This window comes from Ahaetulla prasina, chromosome 8 (genome assembly GCF_028640845.1).
Source record: "Ahaetulla prasina isolate Xishuangbanna chromosome 8, ASM2864084v1, whole genome shotgun sequence".
Taxonomy (NCBI): domain Eukaryota; kingdom Metazoa; phylum Chordata; class Lepidosauria; order Squamata; family Colubridae; genus Ahaetulla; species Ahaetulla prasina.
The window spans coordinates 20,047,363-20,065,093 of NC_080546.1; the positions used below are offsets into that span (position 1 = coordinate 20,047,363).

Consider the following 17,731-nt stretch of genomic DNA (forward strand, 5'->3'; position numbering starts at 1 on the left):
TTTTTAATACATGGAGGACAAGCTTGTGAAAACTTGCATACATCCTTTCAATAACTGAAGAATTCTCAAGGATTAGTATCATTTCATTGCAGCAATTTTGTGGTAGTTAGACAAATAACAGTTCACTTTGTTTATATGTTGGCAAGAAAAAAAAACCCAAAGGAAATGTCAAATTATTGTATTCCTCCTTCTTCTGGGGATAACCTTGATTATTTTAGAACCGTCTTTAGTATTGTATTGTAGGAGCAATAAGTGCTACCTGACATTTTCTGAAGAGTAATTATGACTTGCTGTTCTAGGGCCTGAAAAGTTAGATGGAAATTAGACACTTTCTGATTCAGTTAGTTTAAGTTCTTCTAAGGTTGCAATAGAAGAACTTAAACTAACTGAGTCAGAAAGTGTCTAATTTCCATCTAACTTTTCAGGCCCTAGAACAGCAAGTCATAATTACCCTTCAGAAAATGTCAGGTAGCAATGGTTGCAATGAGGGACGCGGTGGCTCAGGGGCTAGGACGTTGAGCTTGTCGATCGAAAGGTCGGCAGCTCAGCGGTTCGAATCCCTAGTGCTGCCGTGTAACGGGGTGAGCTCCCATTACTTGTCCCAGCTTCTGCCAACCTAGCAGTTTCGAAAGCACATAAAAATGCAAGTAGAAAAAATAGGGAACACCTTTGGTGGGAAGGTAACAGCGTTCTGTGCACCTTTGGCGTTTAGTCATGCCGGCCACGACCATGGAGACGTCTTTGGACAGCGCTGGCTCTTCGGCTTTGAAATGGAGATGAGTACCACCCCCTAGAGTCGGGAACAACTAGCACGTATGTGCGAGGGGAACCTTTACCTTTACCTTTTAAGGTTGCAATATATTGTGTATGTGGTGGAAAGGCACCTGCAGGAGCTGAGAGGAAACTTTTGGCAATCGAGAGTTTTCCTAGATTAAGCAACTGTGCAATCCCAAAATGCATGGGAAAGGAGCAAAAAGGTTTAGGGTAGCTACACCCTCCAATCTCTCAGGATATATCTAGTAGGGCAGAAGATTATATCTTTAATCTGGCAAGAACCTGTCCATTAGATATAAGCAAATAAAGGGTTGAAGTCAACTGGATTTCATTGACACATTCTTTTGTGCCTCGTTCTCCCTCCTCACCTCAGCCGGGCCCCTCCCGTCTCCTCCCGGGCCTGCTATCAGACTCCGAGTCTGATAATGAAGATGAACAGCATGTGTTCCTTTGGCTCAGCCAGCAGAGGAAGTCAGCCACGGATTGGAATTACTGGGGCCTACTCCTTCTGACCCCTCCCTTTCTAAAACAGCAGAAGACAATTCAAAGTGGGAGGATCCTCGCTTCCGGAGATCTGAGAGGCGAAGCCAGCAGAAGGAAGGGGGGGCAGGCCTGGATAAATGCTGAGTCATGGAGCCACACCCCACAGCCTATATAAAGGACCTGCTTTTGGCATTCCAACTTTGAGTCAAGCAAAGTCTCATCTAGTTTGCTGAAGTCACAACTTGGACTCCTGCCTGCCCTGAGAAGCCTTGGAGGAATTTGGCAAAGCTGCAGAGGCTTCGTTGCCACGCCTGATACGGTCTTCCTAGACCCGGTTGTCGGAGGAGGAGGGGGACATGACACATTCATTTGTTTGTTTGTTTGACAACAAATACAAAAAAACAAGTAACAGAATAGACACAGACATGGACACATGAAAATTTTTTGGCACAAAAAAGGATATAAATTGGTAAAACATAGCCATAAACACATAGAATGATACATATAATTGGAAACAGTAGGACAGGGATGGTAGGCACACTGGTGTGCTTATGCACGTCCCCTATTTCTTCACATAGGTCTGATATCATAGTTTGGTATAAGTATCAATTCAGTAGGGCTCATTATTAAGGAAAAGATGTACACTGTATGATAGTGAATTTAATCATGGCCAAATTTACATGTTACTAGTGGGGATCTTTGATAGACTCATATGTGGTCCAATTTCTATAATATCTTTAAGGTGTCCAAACTAATGTAACCATATTAATATTACTTTTATGATAATTCATGAGGCAAAAACAAGCAGATATTAAGCCATTAATTGCTAAATCTATATAAATATATTCTATAAAAACTAAACAAGTCCAGAGGAAATGAAGACAACTTCCTATTGAATGTGAAAATGACGTCAATTTTTTTTTTTACTTTTGCCAGGGTTGACATTATAGTCAAAGATAATTTATTGTATTTTTATCTGAAAAAAATGTATATTTGTGTATGTAGTTCAAATGCCCATATATTCCACAAATAGTCCTCAAGTTGCAATTGTAATATATCCCACAGTTTTGGTTGTAAGTTATGACAGTCATAAAGTGGGTCACATGACCAGACCTGATTTTTACAATTTTTTTTTGTGACAGAAACCCATTGTTCGCTAAGCTTTTTTTTCTCTTTTTTCTAGAAACTAGTAATAAATGGACACCTCTGGCAAAAATGTCATAAATAATTATCATGTTGTCATGGAATGCTGCAAACAGGTGCTAATGTGGGCTAATTGCCAAGGGTCCAAAATATCACATGATCGGGAGGCAGGTGGACATTGGAACTTCAAATATGGGGTGTAAGTCCCATTTTCAGGGTTTGTTGTAACTTCAGATAGTTGTTAAGTGACCAATTATAAGTTGAGGACTACCTGTATAGCATGAGCCTAAATAGAAAGATTCATCTTATTTTGATTTATTCTGTGAAGGCTTGTTCCAAATGCAAACAGAAATCTTACTGGCAGAAAAGGATAATACAGTTCAGTAAAGATCGTCCTTTTTTTTTTTAATGCTTGTTTTTGAAAAATGAAAATTTTAAAATCCCTTTGATGGATTATCTTGCCGCAATATCGTTCTTATATGAAGACCTCTGGAATGGGCTGCATCCCCTCTTCCTCAAACGAAGACAATATTTTTTTCCGTTGTCTTCTAAATAATTATTCTGCCAGGTAGCAAGAGCTGATGCTGCAGGTACTGTATGCAAATCCATTAAGGTGAGCTTCAGTGTTACAAGCTGAGTCTTTATTCTCTTTGTCAACATGTCAAGTTTCTTAATATAGCTGAGGCTGGATAGTAAAAGAAAAAAAGTAAAAAATGTAATTGAGTGAAACACCTTCTTGTAGTCAAGTAATTTATAGAGGGAGTGGGTAGGTTGGAAAACTGACACATCTGTGATTGGTTTGCTGTAAGTTTGGGACAAAGGACATAAGGAATTTATCTCGTTCTGCTTCATCAGCAGAAGCAAGTGATTTGGTATGCTTGGATGATAAAACTATCCCTTCTAATTTTGCTAGGTTTTAAGCAGAAAGGACTGCAAAATATTAGGAAAGAGAAAAAAAACCTGGTCTATATTTCTCAACCTACATTCAAACATCAAGAATAAATATTCTTTTTCTCTCCCTCCAATCTGCATTGAAATGTTTCTTAGTTGCACTAACTATAATTTGTTGTTATACCTGAAATTAAATTTGGACAGATAATTTTTAGCACTGGAGGCAAAATGGACGCTGGAGGCTGATTGGAAAGAGGGTCCATTTATTGATGAAGCAGAACCACCAAGCATGTGTAATTCTGGGTAGCTTACCACATAGAGTTGAGAGTGAGGGGTTTTTATACCTTCTCTTGGGCTTTGCACTTGAGCTTCCTGTTCCTGTGCAAGAACATGTATTCTATTGGCTGGTGCCAGACTCCCATGGGGCCATATGGGGATTATGTAGGGGTCATAGGTAGCTCTGTAGGTTGTCTGAAAAGTTTGATTGAAGTTTCTGATGGTGATGTAATGTCCTTAGGAGATTGTGCAATGTAATGAGCTCTGTGTTTTAGTGGATTAATCCTGTTATGTCCTGAAGGGTCATGTCTTAATCCCTTCACCCTGGAGCTGAAGGTCTTTTGTTTTGTAGATACACTGGCCCAGTCTTTCTTAATGGGCACAAAATATCTGCTGGGGGCAGGGAGCTGGGGCTCTGAGTTTTTCTTAAGATATTTTTATTTCTCTTTCAGGGGAAATATTTTATCCTGCCTTTTTAAAATATTCCTCAAAATATTCTATTCTTCTGGGAAAGGAAGTGGTGGCTTGCCACAGTAGGAATCCCTACAATTTAGTTCCCTTCAGGTGGTAGAGAAAGTTAAAACTATTTATGCTATAGATGAATAATAAATACAAGGAATTGTTAAAAAAAAAGGCAAGCTATCTAATTTAACAATAACATTTTAATATCCAAACTAATATAAGATGCAGCTAGCTAGATCATATCTTTAGAACTCTTAAATATTTAAGTCACATTTAATGTAAGGCTTTAATTCCATAGGAAACGTATCTTCTTACATGGCATATTTTGATCACAATTAACAGAGAATTAAGGAACTCTTTCTTCTGTTCTATAACTCTGTGCCCATCTATCCCCATTGACATAGCAATATCAGCTCTCATAATAATGCACTATCAGCAGTTCAGGAAACACAGTGTAATTGAATTCACACACTGGAACAAACCAACCAACAATGTCATTGGGGACAAGAAGCAATCATATTAAGCAATATTCATTAGAACATTAAATGCCTAAGGGTTTTTTTTTTAAGAAAAAAAATATGCCAATAATTTTGATCTATTAGACTATCAAATACCCAGGTGCAATAGTTAAGTCTATATTAATTCACGTTGAATAATATTTGTAGATGGCTACTTTCTCATTTACATAATTATGCATGGCTGTTTTTTTCTATGACATTTTTTATACTTTAAAATATAATACTTAAAATACTGGAAGGGCTTTCTTTAACTTTAGTCACCTCCTGAATGGACCACAGCAGTGCTCTTTACATAGAGTTGCCCCTAAAGTGTATACAGAAGCTGCAGCTGGTATGGAATACAACATTGGGGTAGTTATATACATTACATTATCAATATATGCTACATCTCCACAAGCTGCATTGGTTACCAGCATGCTTCTAGTCTCAATTCAAAGTGCTGGTAGTTACTTATAAAGACCTTCATAGCGTGAGGCCAGGCTATTTGAGGGACCATTTCTTCCAATTATGGCTACACATTCCATTAGGTCCAGCAGGAGTGGCGTGCTCTGTGGCCCATCCATTAGGGAATGCCATCTGGCAAGACATCATAGGAAAGGCTTTCTTGTCGTGGTGCCCAATGTTTTCCCAGAGGTAAACTTAGCCACAACTTCACTAGCTTTCCTCAAGGCCTTAAGTTGTGTCATTGAGCCTCGGCATTGGGATATATATCCCTTTAGTTGTATTCATTTTATGTATTCAATTCATGCTTATACTTATAGATATTATTTAATATGCATTTGACTAAATAAATAAATAAGTAAGTAAGTAAGTAGGTAGGTAGGTAAGTAAGTAAGTAAGTAAGTAAGTAAGTAAATAAATAAATAAATAAATAAATAAATAAATAAATAAATAAATAAATAAAACAGAGCCCATGCAAGGGTTGCATTGATTTATTGGATGGTTGTTTTACTTTTGTTTTGTTGCTGATTATGTATTTTTATTGTTCTTGTTCTTAACTGCTGCTGTCTACCCAGTCATGAATTTGAAATGGGAAGCCGTATAATTTGAAATAAACAAACGCAGATGATCTTTATGATGGTAATGTTTCAGACGTGAAATCTTTCTAATTTACAGCATTCACATTCCATTCTTCTTGTTAGTCAGCATCTTAGCCAGGTTATTCCTATCAGAGGAATAACCCTCTGCTTCAGTGATGAAATTCAATTTTTTTTTACTACCGGTTCTGTGAGTGTGGCTTGGTGGGCAGGGCAGGGGAAGGGTACTGCAACATCTCCATTCCCAGCCCATTCCAGGGGAAGGATACTGCAAAATCCCCATTCCCTCTCCACTCCTGAGGGAAGGATATTGCAAAATCTCCATTCCCATCCCACTCTGGGGCCAGCCAGAGGTGGTATTTGCCGGTTCTCCAAACTACTCAACATTTCCGCTACTGATTCTCTAGAACCTATCAAAACCTGCTGAATTTCATCCCTGCTCTGCTTCCAGGTGACTTGTTTGAATTAGGTTTAGGCATGTCTGAGTTTAGGCCCAGAGCTATGTAATTGTCACACGAGCATGAATAAACACCTCAACTTTCCAGATAAAAGTTAAAGGTTTTCCTGTCCAGTCGTGCCTGACTTTAGGGCGTGGTGCTTATCTCCATTTCTTGGCCAAGAGATCCATTCCAGTGCTGTCTGAAGACATTTTCCATGTTCATGTGTCCAGCATAGCTATACGCCAAAGGTGCATGGAATGCTGTTACCTTCCTGTTGAAGTGGAACCTATTAATCTACTCACATTTGGTATACTTTTGAACAGCTAGGTGCTAATCCTTTATTCAGGAATTGGTTTTCTTGGCAGAATGCTTATTGCGAAAACATCAAAACACACATTTGTATGTATATGTTGTGTCTGTGTTGTATACAGTAGTGGCCAAAATTGTGGAAACCTTTTGAGGAAAGTGTATTTTCTAAAACTAGCTAATAACATTACTTTTTTTTTTTTGGAGTAGTACCATAAAATTATATATAACATAATAACAGAGTTGGAAGGGACCTTGGAGGTCTTCTAGTCCAACCCCCTGCCCAGGTAGGAAACCCTACACCAGTTCAACATTTTCTTAAAAAATAAAAAAAAATATTAAAATTTTAATTTTATAAAAAAATAAAAAAAATATTTTAAAAAATCAATGGAAAGATAATTTAATCAAGAATGTAATGTAATAACTTTTATGAAGGATTTGCTATTAGAATAGCAGTTATAGTATAAAGAAGAAAAGTGAAATATGTAGAAAAAAACGAGATATACAAAAATTATCACCATAGAAAAAAACAAGGTATACAAAAATTATCACATCAGTTAATACTTAGTTGGGTAACCTTTAGCATAAATTAAAGCCTTACAACATCTTCCCACGAGTGAACCAAATCTTTTAGTTCTGCAGCTGTTATAATGTGAAACCGAAATTGAATGATTGCTTCTGTTAATTGGGTTTTGTTGCTGGGTCGCTTCTGACTAACAAGTTTCTTTAGTCAGCTCCAAAGATTTTCAACTGAGTTAAGGTCTTGGCTATTCCCAGGCCATTTTCAGCAGTGGAATATGATTATCTTGAAACTCAAAAAAGTGGCGTTATTAGCCATCAAACCTCAAAAATACACTTTTCCCAAAAGGTTTCCACAATTTTGGCCACTACTGTATGTTACAATTTAAATCCTAGGGCTCCTTCTCCTCTTTTTCAAGTCAGGGTAAACAACATCCTTGTAAGCAATTAGATTTTTTTTTCACTGCAAGAAAGAAAATGCTGATTTTTATCAGAATTCTCCCTGGCATATATCCATCTATGTCCTATCTAAATATATCTATTTCCTATAATTGCACAGATCAAAGCTATGGCTTCCAACCAGATTGAGAATATATTCAATGCTCTACTGTTTCCTCGTAGACCAGGAAAACAATTTTCCCTCCCAGCAAAGTGGAAGCCCAATTTAAATGTTGACTTCTAGCGGGAAACAGCAAATATACCATGTCTCCTTCAACAGTCTAATTTGTTTAAAAAGCCCAGGCCCCGGCAATTTAATTACACTTACATTAACATTAGTTCAATTTTAAGTCCTATCATCTTCTTTGTCAAGACTTCACCTCCATACGATGCATCGACCATGTAAGGTCTTTGGTCTCAAAAACGTGTACATGCCTAGAGTGATAAGATCTTATGTCACTTAAGGAAAGGAGGTTGAAACTACTTTGTCTTCAGCTGTCTGAATATTCTTCAATAATTTATAACAATATGTTAATGGAAGGAAGGAAGGAAGGAAAAAAAGAAAAGGAGGGAAAGAAAGAGAGGAAGAAAGGGAGGGAGGGATGGAGGCAGAGAGAAAGAAAGAAAGAAAGAAAGAAAGAAAGAAAGAAAGAAAGAAAGAAAGAAAGAAAGAAAGAAAGAATGAATGAATGAATGAATTTAGTTATTGGTTAAGAAGGAATTCCTTTTAGGAAACCAAACCAAAATAACCTTTTAGAACTAATAGTAAATGACTCTCACCTTTAAATGGTGCATATAGATTCATTTATATGAATGTTTATTTACAACAACTGTTGTCAGGAGTTTGCCATGCCTTCCTGGAATTATGTCAATCTACTCTGTATGTAAATAAGAAACTGGCAACATGATGGAGGAATTAAGGAAGAGGAGAGGGAAGATGTATGTTTTCAATTGAGATTTGCAAGGAAATGACAAGCTATTGAGATGGAGAGGCATGGAACAGCTGCTCCAGATGGCAACAGAAGTAGGGGAAAAAAATTGTGGGTCAAAGAGAAGAAAGTTTGTGTAGGGAATCTGCTGGCACCAAATGAATAGTGCTGGCAAGAAAATTGATGACATATGACACAGAAAAGAGACCATGATAAATTAAGGCAGGGAGGTTGTGTTCTTTTTTTTTTAATGAAGGATTTGACTGAGAACACACTGGCCTCAAATGTCCCTAATAAACCGTTTTGACTGATCTGTGGAGGACTTTCATTCTAATGCAAACTCTGCAATATTACCAAGAAGAAAGCATGACAGGATGACTTGGGCAAAATCGTATCCTGATCAGTGGTGGGTTCTAACCGGTGTTACCACCGGTTCGCTTCGCGCAAGAGATTTGTGCGCCATTGGCACGCGCGTGCTTGCTTCGCTCGCAGGCACACCAAACTTGCGCTTCGCACAAGCGCATTGACTAGCTGAAGAGCTGAGGCATTGCAATCGACTCTGCCACGCTTTTCAGCTGGGCTAAAAATGGAGGAATAAAGGTAGGTGTAGCGCAGGGGCGGGTGGGAGGACCCAGATGACAGTGGGAGCGAACTGGTTCGTTGTCACTGCAACATCTTTGCTACCAGCTCTCCCGAACTGGGGAGAACCGGTAACAACCCACCACTGAGCCTGATATATTCCACGTTGACACAGGGCAGTTATTTTCATATTTTGCCATTCCATAAGGCAGGGGTCTCCAACCTTGGCAACTTTAAGACTTTTAGACTTCAACTGACATCCACATGTTTTAAAGTTTCCAAGGTTGGAGAGACCTGCTATAAGGCACACTCACATGGCACAGAGTGAATGTAGAGAATACATCATTTCGGGAAATAGGGAGAATTCCCATCTCAAGTATTTTGGATGAGAAAGGGTTAAATGAAATCTGGAATTCAATTTGTCAATCTATCAATTCTCATTTATCAAGATAGTGAGCCTAGACCACCAACCTCAAACTGAAACTTTGAGTAGTAGAAGCATGAAGGCTTTCCGCTCTTAGATAAGCATTAGAAGCACAATGTTGTGTTTATTTTATCTTCTTTTTTATGGAAGAGAAGGATAATATCCTTTTGGCTAATTTAATTAACACAAATCCCCAGGATTCTAAGACTGTGGATCCAGAAAACCTAGCAAGCTAGGAAACAGAAGAAAGTAAATATAAATTAGAGAACACGTTTTGATCTATGGAAAATTAATTCGTTTCATTGATACTTAATGATGAAGTGAGTCTGAGCTGCGTGGTTTTGTTTTTTTTAAACTCTTCGTTTTGTTTTGATCTGCCTGCAAAAGAAATTATCCATTCTCTCTGGAGAAGAAAGGGCTCTATAGGAGAAGGGGGAATGTGCCAAAACAAACAAATCCTCATTTCATCTTTTCCACAGAACGTTCAGTGCTATTTTGTACAGTTTTATGCAAAGTTTTGTAGAGGTGATTCACTAAAGAGAAATACATTTACAAAGCTGTTTGCAACACAGTGTGGTTCTTGCATGTCAGTCTGATTTTGACCTCCTTCCCTCACAACACTATTTCAAAGGTTTTTCAGGCTGAGCAACTTTCATTATCCAGTCTGGGAAGCCTGCAGCCAGCTCTTAAGGGAAGAAGACTTTTAAGACTATCCAAACTGTTTTTGTTAAGGTAAACTGGCTGGTTCTTTGGCTTCCATGGTCTGGAGTCACTTTATCAAGATAATCTACACCACTTTACACAGGCCTGTTATATTATTATTCAGGATCCAAACCAATGTACAACATTGATCATCCAATCTTTTCGCCGCGAACTGCAAACATATTTGTTTGTTCGTGCGGGGCTTTCTTAATTGTTTAGTTTATAATTTTAAATTTTTAGTTTTAACTGGGGTTTTTAGATGTTAATTATTTTAATTTCGGCCACACTGTGTAATAAGTTTTTTAATTTATTTTTTAATTGTATATTGTCTCTTTTTATCTTGGCTGTACACCGCCCTGAGTCCTTCGGGAGAAGGGCGGTTTATAAATCTAATAAAATAAATAAATAAATAAATCTAACGGGGGATAGCATGTGCAAGCAATTTCTGCAGAAAAGTTATGTAATGAGCTCTAAAGACAATAAAAAAAGGTTCGTTTGAGAATTAAACAACTAAATAAAAGCTTTTTTTAAAGCTCATTTTAATTTTTTTAATTTTAATCCATTTTTAAATTTATAATCATTGAATGTTTATCTTGACGTAAGCCACTCAGAGTCACAAGAACTGCTAGAGGGGCAGCAAATAAATTTGATGAATAAATAAAAGGTGCTCCTGAACCAGGGTATTGTTTGGTCTGGGAGGGAGGACTGTCAAACTTGTGGCCCATGGGCTGGATGTGTCAGGCGCTGGGCATGTCCAGTTTAGCGAAGGGGGATAGCTGGCTAATTCCTATGTCCAGTTTAGCAAAGCGGGAAAAAGTCGCGCTATATCATGTGACACCACCATGATGATGCGAGTTTGGCATCTCTGGTTTAGGGCAACATTTCCCAACTACAGCAATTTCCACATGTGTGGACTTCTTGGACAGTTTGTAAGCAAGGGAGAGGGAGGGGGAGAAGAGACAATTCTTTGAGTGTATGATCATTGCTGAGAATTCTGGGAATTTAAGTCTTTGTACCAGAATAACAGACTTGGAAGGGATCTTGGAGGTCTTCTAGTCCAACAACCTGCTCTACCAGGAGACTCCATACCATTTCAGACAAATGGTTGTCCAATCTCTTCGTAAAAACCTCCAGTGTTGGATCACCCACAACTTTTAGAGACAAGCCGTTCCACTGATTAATTGTTCTAACTGTTAGAAAGTTGTCACACTAGGAAAATAGGATTTCCCACGATCTGCTTCCAACAAGAGACTAACAATGCAAAGCTAAGTAATTTGGGGAGAAAGCTTGTACTTTGCCTTTGGTTTCTATATTGGAAAAGCTTCTTTCAGGTCAGAGCTTCTCAAACTTTCTGGCTTCATGGTGCTTAGTGTCTTAGTCATTTGTTTTTCATGTTTTTCACTGCTGTTTTTACTAGGCTAAAAATATACCAAACTTTTCCATTAATTAAATAGTTAAATCCAAACTACTAAATATGTATTTACGTCCAGCAATTTACTAGTTGTTTCAAGAGATAATACACCCAACTTTAAAAGCATTTTTTAATTTTATTCTTAGATAACCAATAAGGCGAGATGGGCAGCAAATAACTCCAATAAATAAATAAAATCAACACAATTACTTACGGATGGAATGTATGCACCTGCTGGTGGCTGCACAGTTTCTCAAACTTTAAGTATCAAATTGCAACTCTCATCCTGTTTTCCTCTTTCATATTGCTTTCCCCCCCTTTTTTTTCATCAGAGTAACTGCCAAACACCAGCTTTACTATCAAAGGTGCGACATCACAAAACTCAACTTCACAAGTGGATGTGTATTCTCCCACGTAAAATTGGAAGTGTCTTGGCGACGTTTCGACGAAGTCTCATTCGTCATCTTCAGGCTTCAGCTTCGTGCTTCTGGGAGCAATGAAGCTGAAGCCTGAAGATGGCAAAGCTGAAGCCTGAAGATGACGACTGAGACTTTATCGAAACGACACCAAGACACTTCCAATTTTATGCGGGAGAAAACCCGAATAACCAAAGACCTACATACAAACACTCGCGAAAACCTCAGAATATATATATATACACCCCCACACCCATATATATAATATATATATGGCTAATATATATACACATATATATACATACATACACACACACACCATATTTTTTGGAGTATAAGACACAGCTTAGTTTTTGTGGAGGAAAATAGGAAAAATAAATCTGTCTACTAGGTATTCATCAGGCTAGCATCCTTAGTCCTTCAGCACATTAGTTTGCTGGTTTTTATCCCGTGCTTATCCCGTGGGGATAAAAAACAGCTTCTAAAGCACAACTGATCTTTGGAGAGAGAAGCAATGAGAAAAGCAGGCAAACCATGGAGATCGCTTCACTTGCTAGCCCCTTGTTAGGATTGAAAAAAACTTTACAGCTGAGAGTTGGAGGGAGCAGGCAAAGGATCGCTTCACTGAAAAAAAGGTTAGCACCAAGATCGCTTCACTCACTAGTGCCTCATTAGGGCTGGAAAAAAGCTTCAAAAAAGCTATATTCACAGTATAAGATGCACCCAAATTTTCAGCCTCTTTTAGGCGGGGAAAAAGTGTGTCTTATACTCTGAAAAATACGGTGTGTGTGTGTGTGTATCCCACAATGCCCTTGGGAGATCATTGTTAGTGTTTCATTGACAGACATCGTTTCTCTGGCAAATGGTGACTTCCCCATTTCGAGCAATCAGATGCAAAGAAGGAAGGAAGTCACCCGCTTACCTTTTTAACAGTTGAAAAGGGGGATTTTACAATGAATGTTTTTTCCCAGCCTTGCACAACATTTTCACATTATCAACTAAACTCTACCTCATTCTAGAAGATGGCTTATTAGGAACTCTATTTATTAGATCCCATTTAATAGGATCTAATAAATATAGTGTTTCAGTCATTGTAATGTAGATTAGTGGCATAATGTCGCAACGTCCACATTAGTTCACAACTTCAAAAAGATCTATCAATCTTATATCTAAAGACCAATTATTTGTTGTTGTTGTTAGTTGCGAAGTCGTGTCCAACCCATCACGACCCCATGGACAACGTTCCTCCAGGCCTTCCTGTCCTCTACCATTCTCTGGAGTCCATCCAGCCACCTCATTCTCTGTCATCCCCTTCTTCTTTTGCCCTCAATCTTTCCCAGCATTAGACTCTTCTCCAGTGAGTCCCTCCTTCTCATTAGGTGAAAAAAAAAGAAAAAGAACACTTATATTTCTTTTCTATTGCAACAGTAGAAACAATAATTTTATTTCAAGAATTGGCAGTGTAATATTGATGGGTAATAGTGTATCCTCATCAGTCGTCAATATCTCAATATAAAAGAAATGATAAATTTTAAAAATGAGTAAAATCCCACGTACTTGTTAAATTTCGTAAACCCATATGAAATCACGCAAGCTTTTGGGAATGGCGTAATCAAAATCACTTTATCAACAGTGATCTGGTAATTTGACTATTATCTGCCATCGGTGCCATTGCATAAATATTCAGAATGGTATCCATTGTTTGAAAAAAAGCTGCCAATTGTTGATGCATAGTATAGTGGTGGGTTACATGAGCACGATCTGAATAGTCCTGAGAATAGTACAGTACAAAAACATATTGTATTAAACTGTAATTATGACTGTGGGTCACAACTAATGGCAACACCTAGATGATTTGGACCAATCATGAAAAAGATAAACAAGATCAGATTACTTACCCAAGTAGGAAGTGGATCAGAAATTTTAGAGCTATAGATGAACTTAGACAACACTTGGAATACTGCATCCGGGTTTGGTCTCCACAATGTAAAAAAGATGTTGAGACTCTAGAAAGAATGCAGAGAAGAGCAACAAAGATGATTAGGGGACTGGAGGCTAAAACATATCAAGAATGATTGCTGGAATTGGGTATGTTTATTTTAATGAAAAGGGACTAGGGGTGACATGATAGCAGTGTTCTGATATTTCAGAGGTTGCCACAAAGAAGAGGGAGTCAAGCTATTCTCCAAAGCACCTGAGGGCAGGACAAGAAGCAATGGGTGGAAACTAATCAAGGAGAGAAACAACCTGGAACTAAGGAGAAATTTTCTGACAGTTAGATCAATTAATCACTGGAACAATCCAGAAGTTGTAAATGCTCCAACACTGGAAGTTTTTAAGAAGAGATTGGATAACCATTTGTCTGAAATGGTATAGGGTTTTCTGCCTAAGCAGGAGGTTGGATTAGAAGACCTCCAAGGTCCCTTCCAACTCTATTATTCTGTTCTGTTCTGTTCTGCTCTGCTCTACTCTACTCAAAACTGAAAACAAAATCCCAGATGTTATTAAATATTAAATTGTGACTTTATTGGTTCCAAGAAAACAGCATAGTTATATGCCTGCAGTGATAAAAAGTTTTGCTTGACTCAAGAGAAATTAAATTTCATCTTACTTAGATTGGAATAGCTAGTAGACAGATAGGTTCTACTGTAATTATATTGTCATGAAGTGTATTTTTACCTGGCTATGTGGGGGTCTTGGTGAAGTTGCCAGCCACAGTGCCTTGCACTGCTATTTTATCATTTTTGTTGGAGGAAATAATGACATTTTGTGATGTTGTTTCAATCTCTTGGCTCGATCCCTATACTAATTTCAGCAAATTTTCATAAATTATTGCATTGTGAGATATTTATTCCTTATTTTGTCCTTAAATACCTTAAATATAACCCAATGTTTCATAACATGAAATGTGGTGATGAGACATGATGAAATGTGAATTTAATAAGTGCAGTCTTGCATCTCCTAACACCCAGAATAAAGGCTTTGTGTCCCAGGAACACTATCAAGGATGTGAAATGCAAATGATATTAGGACAAGGGAAGGTTTTGTGTCATAATTTTATTCAACTATGTCAAGAATTAGAAATGCAAATGAAATTAGGGCAAGGACAGATACTCCTTCAGTATACCTGGACTTGTTGAGGTTAATCTGGTTGAATTCCAATAAACTTTCACCTGTTGCTTCTTGTCATATTTTCCAAAGCTCCTGAGGGTAGGACAAGAAGCAGTGGGTGAAAACTTGGTAAAGAGAGATCCAATCTGGAACTAAGGAGAAATTTCTTGACATTGAGAACAATTAACCAATGAAACAGCTTGACTCCTGGAGTTGTGGGTGCACCATCGCTGGAGAGATTCAGAATGGATTGGATAACCATTTGTCTGGGATGATATAACATCTCATGCTAAAGATAGGGGATTGGAGTAGAAGACCTCCAAGGTTTTTTCTAACCCTACGATTTTATGAATGTCCAGATCTGAATTTATATCACTTGCCAATCATAAAGAAGCCTATGGATACCCTCTGACTATTCTGTTCCATGATCTAGAGCAGGGGCATCAAACTTCATTTCATAGAGTGGTGCCTCAGGATTGTGGTTGACCTTGGAAGACTGGGTGAGCATGACTGGCCAGCTTGATGTTGCTCACATTGGGGAGCACCTGTGGTGGACTCAGTGGGGCTGGGGGGATCCATTGTCTCCAGTACATATCCAGGAGTGGGGTGGGGGCTCACTGCTTCCACAACAGCCCCAGGGATCTAAGAACGACCACGTTCTGGCCCAAATGGCCGTCACCAAGTTTTAGATTAGCACCTGGCAGACCTGGGCTGGGACAATGTACTGGGGGCTGGTCCATCACTGTTTTAAGGCTGCTCTGTGGGCCAGATTTAACCCTATTGCAGGCTGGATTTAGCCTGCAGGCCTTGAGTTTGACATCCCTGATCTAGAGGAAGACTGGGGAACAAGTAGTGCTCTGGATATTGAGGAATTATCATGCCTTATTATTTAACCATGCTGACCGGTGCTACTGGGAATGTAATGGGGAATAGTTAGACCCTTACAGTAAATGTAAAGATGGCCAGGTAGATTTGTATCATCCAAGTATCTTGGGCTTGTTTATGTTACAGTATGAACTGGCTATCGATTAAAATGTAACCCAATTAAATCAAAATTTAAAAAAAACAGATTACAGTGGCTAAAAACTTTCAAGGTAGGTGAAAATTATATAACAGCCCATTAGAAACTTCTGCTTCAGAAGGTAACTAGGCAAGAATTCATTGAATTGTGTACGTATGTAGACAAACTGAAGATGCAAGAAGATAGGAGCTGGGGATTCTCCACCTGTTCTCTGATTTTATGAATATCTACAACATCTTATCACTGCTGATTTGGAAGGGAACAATGTTTATAAATCCTCTGAATCTGGGCACGTGTATCTCAAGTACTGTGTCCTGAATGTCTATGCTCTGAATTTTTTTCCTGTCCCTGACATTGACTGTGTGTCTTCTCTCTCTCTTTTTTTTTTAGGGGCAATATTTGATGAATCGGCAAAAAAGGACGAGGAAGTGTTTCGCATGGCCGTTTCTGATCTCAACCAAAACGATGAAATCTTACAAACAGAGAAAATCACCATATCTGTGACTTTTGTGGATGGCAACAACCCGTTTCAAGCAGTTCAGGAAGGTAGAGTTTCCAAAGGCTAATTTGTTTTCCTGTTGTGTTTATGGTGACGTTTGAAATTCTTGCCAATGAAGTCCTGATGAAGGAGTTTGCTGTGGATATGGGAAGGCATTTTGTTGTATTCCTTTGAGTCTGTCAGATGGATGAAATGTTTATTCTTAAGTGACAGTGACTTGAAGCAGCAAATTTTGCTTTTAATCATAATAATTAATTAGGGGACTTTGAGGCATCTGACAGAATGAGCTCTTTCAGTCTGTAGAAAAAGATTGAACATGATTGTCCCCACAAAAAACTGAGGAGAGATATTTCTTACACGCCATGATATTTATTTTGGTCTAAGGCCAGTGTATTCTGATGAATGAAAAATATGAATTTAAGACTTCTTAACACGAATGAATGTTCACACTTTTATCCATACCATGATGGCATGTGATAAGAGAGGTAGGAAATTGGTGTGCTTGCTCAGTTTATGATAAGCCTTTTGCCAATACAATTTGGAACAGTTAGAAAGTTACATTTGTCCAAAAATCATGAGGATTTCATCTGTCCTGCCACTTTCCTAAGTTATCAATATAGTTGAAGTGCAGTTATATATAACTGAGTGATCATTATTTTGCATACATGGCAGTGGCTAAAAGAGATTTAGTCTTGCTGAAGTAACTACATTTAAGAATTTCAACTTTCTATAACCTGCAAAATTCATTATTGATTCATGTATTCATATACATATGCACCACATTCTGGGATTCTACATTACGATTGTGCGTGTGTATGTGTGTATTATTGCATTAGTGGAATGTTAGAAGGTAATTGATTTTGATTTCTGCTTTGTATAAGTAACTACTAGTATTTTCCTACTACTCTTTTCAATTCAGATTGATTTATTCTTTTTTTAAAAAATAGGTTCATTGAAATAAAGGGAAATTGGCATAACAACTATTATAAGTCCCAGTGATCACAATAGCTGTACTTTAAGAGTGTCTAAATTTGAATCCACTCCTGATGTTTTGTGCTATTGTATTGCACTGTGCAAGAAAACACAAGTGTTTGTTTTGTTTGTTAAACTTACGGCTTTTACAGTTATCATTGTGTAATTATAACAAACGTGGCTCGCTTGATATTTCTGCTAGAGCAAGTGTGGTAATTTGTCTATTATACCACGATGAAAATATAGGGTACAGTTGTTTTTTTCCAAAGACTGTAATTTAGGGTTTCACGGACTTTAATTTGGGGGTTTTAAGTAGGTCTTTCTATGGTAGAACCAGCAGGAGGAGGAGCAGGTGTTTTCTTTGCAACTAGTTGCTAAAT

At 38.0% G+C, this 17,731-nt stretch overlaps 1 protein-coding gene across 1 annotated transcript in view; it reads left to right on the forward strand.

Moving 5' to 3' along the window:
• Positions 1-16,302: 16,302 nt before the first annotated feature.
• Positions 16,303-17,731, forward strand: part of GRID2 (glutamate ionotropic receptor delta type subunit 2) — a 1,015,350-nt gene continuing 1,013,921 nt past the window's right edge. Inside the window, exon 1 of the mRNA XM_058193169.1 lies at positions 16,303-16,426. Within this exon, the coding sequence (XP_058049152.1) occupies positions 16,318-16,426 (109 nt within the window). The 5' untranslated portion in view covers positions 16,303-16,317. The remainder of the gene's footprint in view (positions 16,427-17,731) is intronic.